The sequence below is a fragment of the Penaeus vannamei genome, chromosome 25 (assembly GCF_042767895.1).
Source record: "Penaeus vannamei isolate JL-2024 chromosome 25, ASM4276789v1, whole genome shotgun sequence".
Taxonomy (NCBI): Eukaryota; Metazoa; Arthropoda; class Malacostraca; order Decapoda; family Penaeidae; genus Penaeus; species Penaeus vannamei.
In genome coordinates, this window is record NC_091573.1 from 11,956,281 (window position 1) to 11,962,576 (window position 6,296).

Here is a 6,296-nt window from a genome sequence, read left to right on the forward strand (position 1 = left end):
CTCTCTCTCTCCTTCTCTCTCATTTTTCTCTTTCTCTCTCTCATACCCCTCCCCCCGCCTCTCTCTCTCTCTCTCTCTCTCTCTCTCTCTCTCTCTCTCTCTCTCTCTCTCTCTCTCTCTCTCTCTCTCTCCCTCCCTCTCTCTCTCTCTCTCTCTCTCTCTCTCTCTCTCTCTCTCTCTCTCTCTCTCTCTCTCTCTACTCTCTCTCCCTCTCTCTCTCACACCCTCCCTCCCTCCCTCCCCAAAGCCTGCCTTTCTCTAATACGCACTTTAAATTCAATGCTGTATCATTCATCATTAATTACTAATGAACAGTTGGAATAAGTATCCCTGTTTAATGGGAGATTTTTTCCCCTCAATTAAAAGTAATGTAGTGGAACGTTCTCTGAATAAAATATAGACGACAGATTAGCAGAACAATGCACGGTGCTGGAAGCTAACAGTTTCCGCAGTGTAAGCCAACAAACAAACAAACAAACAAAAAAAGAGCAAATGAGGACAAATCAGCACAATTTTTGAGGATAATTACTTCATCAAGCCTTGCATTTAAGCTTCTGTAAGAGGATAAACTTAATCTCGTGCACAAAAGCATTCTCTCTGCAGATTCGCAGATCAGAATAAATAGTAAGTAACGATAATGAAGTAGGTGAAGGAAAAACAGTATATATGCGTATGTTCTCGTTTGCAAAGATTATTATATTGAGGCAAAAGGATATCAGTATAACCAGTTCAGAGCTTCTTCTCAAATATATCCTGTGGTTTTACTTACCTTGGCTTTGTTATTTCTAAATAAATACACAGATATAGTTTCATCTTCAGTAGATATATTCTAAGTATTTTTTTTCTTAAAAAAATGTTTTGCGTTATATAGTTATTTATATAGGCAATATGAAATGATGAATAAATGTGTTTCAAGATGGGTATATGTCATATATTCTCCTAAATAGATAGAAATGAATATATGATTCTAAGGACGATAATTTTTTTTAATAGTTACATATTTCCATTGCGAATTACTGAAAACATGAATTCTACAGGATAATTAATAATCAGACACGGATTTTTATCACGAAAATTACACTTACAAAACACAAGGTCGGTTTAATTGCAATAAAGAGATTATTCATGGTGTTGGTAATATTGGTAGAAATGTTAACGATGGTAATGATATAATGGAAACGAGAACAACGTTGAAAAAAAATGGTAATTTGGAAAATCTTAATAATGATGATGAATGTAATGATGGTGATGATGATCATGGTATTGATAATGATAACAATGATAATACATAACGAAAGTATAAACAATAATGACATTAATGACAATGATAACGGTAGCAACAGCAATAAAGATAATGAAAACAATACTAAGCTTAATAATGATAAGGATGATGAAAGTGATTATGCCGATGATAATCATAATGATGAAAGGGATAATAAGGATAAATATAACCAAAGGAAGAGCGTATATAATTGAATAAACGAGAAAAGTCCTCTTTATATTAACCGGATCAGTGAATCGTTACTTAAAGGATTCAATTCCATAACGAGAACGACTATAGCGGGTCGAATCTTGAATAAACGAGAAAATCCTTTTTATATCAACCGGGTATTAACCATTATATGTTATTATATTAATCGTTATATATCTATTGTTATTTATCATATATCATTATATTATCATATATTAATCATATATCATTATATTATCATATATTAATCATATATCATTATATTGATTATCATATATTGATATAAAAATCCGTTTTATATTAACCGGATCAGTGAATCGTTACTTAAAGGATTCAATTCCACGACGAAAACGACTATAGGGGGTAGAATGCTCGAGGGAACAGCCACTTAGACCTTCCATTCACGTAGCGAGGCTTTCATTTGTCACGGCACTGATGTCCTCTTGCAACTCTCAACGCATCTCAGCGTACCGGAAACCATCAATTATAAACGCTATTATGAATTAGATGATCTGATTGTTGCGATCAATCACTGCCAGCAAATCGCTCGCACGGACTGGCTGTTTCTCTGAGCGTTTGCCGCCCTCACAGACTGGCTGTTCCTTTGAGCATTCGCCTCCCTGACTATATGGCTGTTCCTTTGATGATTCACCTCTTTCTGACGTTTTCTTTTATAGATTTCGGTCGTAATATAAATCGGAAAAATGGACCCAGAATGGACAGAGGGAATATTACAAAGATATTTCATATAAACCGCTTATCAGCTTCAATACATAAATTGTGCAAATCCCCCCCCCACCCCTGTCCCTCCCAGCTTGAGCATACTTCTACTTCTACTATTTGGAACAAAATACCAGTAATGACGATGATAATGATAGAAATAATGATCAAAATAATAATGATGATAATGATAATGACTATACTACTACTAATAATATTGATGATAAAAAAATAACGAAAATAAAATCCTAACAGAAATGATAATAATGATAATAATAATAATGGTAATATGGTGATAATAATAATAATGATAATGATAACAAGGATATATTAATTATCATAATGATAATAACAGCAAATGATAATGATAATGATAGCAATAAGAGTAATGATGATAATGATAATAATAATAATAATAATAACCATGATAAAAACGTCAGTAATGATAATGATGATGATACAATAATATAATGATGATAATAATAATAATGATAATAATAATGTTAATAAAATGATGATAATGAGAAAGATAATGGTAATGATAATGATAATAATAACAATAACAATTATAATAATGATTATGATATTGATGATAAAATAATGATTATGAAAATAATGATATTGATGATGATAAAGATGTTGATTATGATAATGATGATAACAATAATGGAATGATAATGGTATACTAATGATGATAATAATACCAATGATAATAATGATGATAAAATAATGATAATGATAATGATAATGATAATGATAATGATAATAATAGTTATAATAATGATAATAGCTCGACAACAAACGTAACAATAATGATGATTAAACATGATGATAACAATAAGTATGATGGTAAAGATAATAACAATGATAAGGATTAGAAATTATAATGATGGTAATGATAATCAGGATGATAATAATACATGTAATGATGGTGTTGATGATATCTTTTATGATAACAATTGCAATAACAATAATAACGATGATGATAATGACTAAGACAATAGATATGATAACAATAGTAGTAATAATAATGATGATGAAGATGAAAATAATAATGATGATGGTGACGAGGAAGATGATAATAACAACAGCAAAAATAACAAGAACAGGAATGATAATAACAATAATGATAATAATGATAATGATAATAATGATAATGATGATAATAACAGTAAGGATGATTATGATGATAATGACAATGATAACACTGAAAATAATAATAATGATAATGATAATAATAGTACTGATAATGAAAAAACTAATGATAATAAGAATGTAGTTATAATAATAATAATAATAGTAATAATGATAACAAAAACAATAATGATGATGACAGGGATGATGATAATAGTAATAACAATAGATACAAAAAAAAATGATACTAATGATTATAATAACAACGATGATAATAAAAATAATAATAACAAGGATGATAATAATAATAATAAACATAATAACGTTAGCGATAATAAACGAACGGAATTAGAAAATAGCAAAACTCGCCCTTATGAACAAAATGTCCTTTTTACCCGGAGTCACTCTGTCACTCTGGAACCCTGACTTAGAATTCACGAGAAAGGAATAAATACAAAAGTTTATGCATTATGTCTTTTTTTTCTTTTCTTTTGTGACAAGGCGTTCTTCCTTTGCACGCTATCCGCAGATCAGAGTGAATAAGAGAGGGAAGGAGAGAAAGGAAGAAAGGAAGAGAAAATTGAATAAAAAGTGTGAATGAAAGATGTGAATGTTATTTAAAGTGATAAACCTTATGATAGTGATAGTCGTTGATAACGGTGGAGGAATGTAGAGGCACGCATGCACTCTCTCTCTCTCACACGCACACATACACACACACATACACACACACACACACACACACACACACACACACACACACACACACACACACATACATACAGACACACACACACATACACACACACACACACACACACACACACACACATGATTGTGGCAAGTGCAGAAAAGGTCTGAATGAGAATGAATATTTTCACAATACAAAAGATCTACGTAACCGGTTTCAAATATTTCTGAAATATTTTTTATTAATAACTCCTACACTTAACTTTATCAAAAATTCATACTATAATTTCTTCTACATATTTTTACGATTTTATAGTTTCTCCCATTTTTCTCTCACATTATTTTCGACAGCTTTTAGAATTAAATCTCCAATAGCTTCATCAATAATTTCTTTGTATTACTTCTGAAGTATACTCATCAATATTTCCTTTTATCATTTCTTTTATCACCAACACCCTTTTTATTTTTATTCTTTCACTGCAATTTTAATTCTTCTGGCAATAACATATATAACTTCTTTACCGTGAGTAATTCTCATTATGCAACATAATTGTCCTCAATAAACACATCTGATCAACAAATTTACCCAAGTTAATGATTTAATTGAGTAATTAACTGAGTTGGATTATCGGACCTCACGCCCACTATCCAGAAAATTATGGGAATCATCATTTTACTTTTTTTTTCTTTCTTTTTTTTGGGGGAGGAATCGTAATCAAAGTTTGAATTTTAATGAAACCTTATATGGCACGGTGAAGTTAATACCTTTAAAGAATAATTTTGAAATGTCAAATTTGAAAAGGTTATAGAGTTCTTTTTTTCTTTCTCTCTTTCCTTTCTTTTTTCTTTTGCTCAACCCTCAATTATGATTTTTCATTTAATATCTTTTTTTTTTTTGTGGGGGGGGGCGGGATGCTTGACTATCTACTAATGTTTATTTTTATCTATCTATCTATTTATCTATGTATTAACTGATCTACTTGGCTATTTAGGTATCTATTTATCTATCTATCGTTGTCTAACATTCTACAGTGCACAAACTTAAATATATGCAGGGACACACACACACATACTTAATTTATCTATCAATCATCTCAACCTTCTGCTTATCTATTAATGCTCTTATCTATCTATCTGCATATCTATTGTGCTCATATACGCTTACGCGTATCTACTTTCCCTATTTATCCGTCTATCTTTAATCCTATCTTTCGTCTGTGTTATATATCAACCCGCCGGTCATCTAACTAATCCTAAATTTATCTCTCTGTCTATCTATCCCTCTATTCATCATATATCCATCTATCTATCTATCCATCTATTTATCAGTCCATAAATCTATCTATCTATCCATCTATTTATCAATCTATAAATCTACCTATCTATCTATTTATCAATCCTTAAATCTATCTATTCATCTATCCATCATATATCCATCTATCCATTTATCTATCAAACCGTAAATCTATCTCTCTGTCTAACTGGCCATCTATCTATCCATACATCCATCTATCTATCTATCCATCCATATATCCATCTATCCATTTATCGATCTATCTATCAACCCATAAACCTATCTATCTATCGACTGCACCTTCGCCTCTTACCTGTATAAGCCATATCGCGGGATTCCATAACGGGGACGCTGTAGGGCAACAGGTGATCGTCGGCAGCCTCAGCATCCTCTTGATAGAGACCTCTCCCTCCTCCTCCTCCTCCTATTCCTCCTTTCCCTCCACCTCCTCCTCCTCCCCCTCCACCTCCTCCTCCTCCTCCTCGTCTCCCGGCCAGGTCACCCTCAGGGATCAGGTCAGGGAGGTCTCCGTCGACGCTGTGTTGGTGGGTCTTGTAATACAGGGTCGAGATTCGGGCGGTGCAGCGCAGGGTCATGGCTCCCCCTCGGAAGTGGCTCCGGTTGACGGTGAACTCGAGGCCGAGGCGGCTCTCCTCCAGTCCGGACTCGTGCTTCGTGCTGTCCATCTCCACCACGTACTCGGGGGGTGCCTGGGGGAGTGAGAAAGGGAGGGTGGGGGGGGAAGAGAGAAAGAGAGGAGGAAGAAGAGAAGGGCGAGGGAGGAGGGAGTGTGAGGGAGGGGAAGGAAGGACCAGGTGGGAAAGAGAGAGAAGGGGAGGGAAAGGAGGAGGGAGGGAGGGGAAGATGGTGGGTGGGGGAAGGAGGAACGGGTCGGAAAGAGAGGAGAGAGGGAGGGGAAGGAGGAAGGGAAGGAAGGAGGAAAGGGAGGAGGAGGGAGGGAGGGAGGGAGGAAAGGGAAAGGGGGAA

The 6,296-nt window shown here is 34.1% G+C and overlaps 1 protein-coding gene across 1 annotated transcript in view; it reads right to left on the reverse strand.

Annotated features, from left to right (window-relative positions):
* The window catches only part of LOC138866334 (uncharacterized), an 8,511-nt gene extending 2,496 nt beyond the window's left edge, over positions 1-6,015 (reverse strand). The window contains exon 1 of the mRNA XM_070138842.1: positions 5,623-6,015. Within this exon, the coding sequence (XP_069994943.1) occupies positions 5,623-5,995 (373 nt within the window). The 5' untranslated portion in view covers positions 5,996-6,015. The remainder of the gene's footprint in view (positions 1-5,622) is intronic.
* Positions 6,016-6,296: the final 281 nt, after the last annotated feature.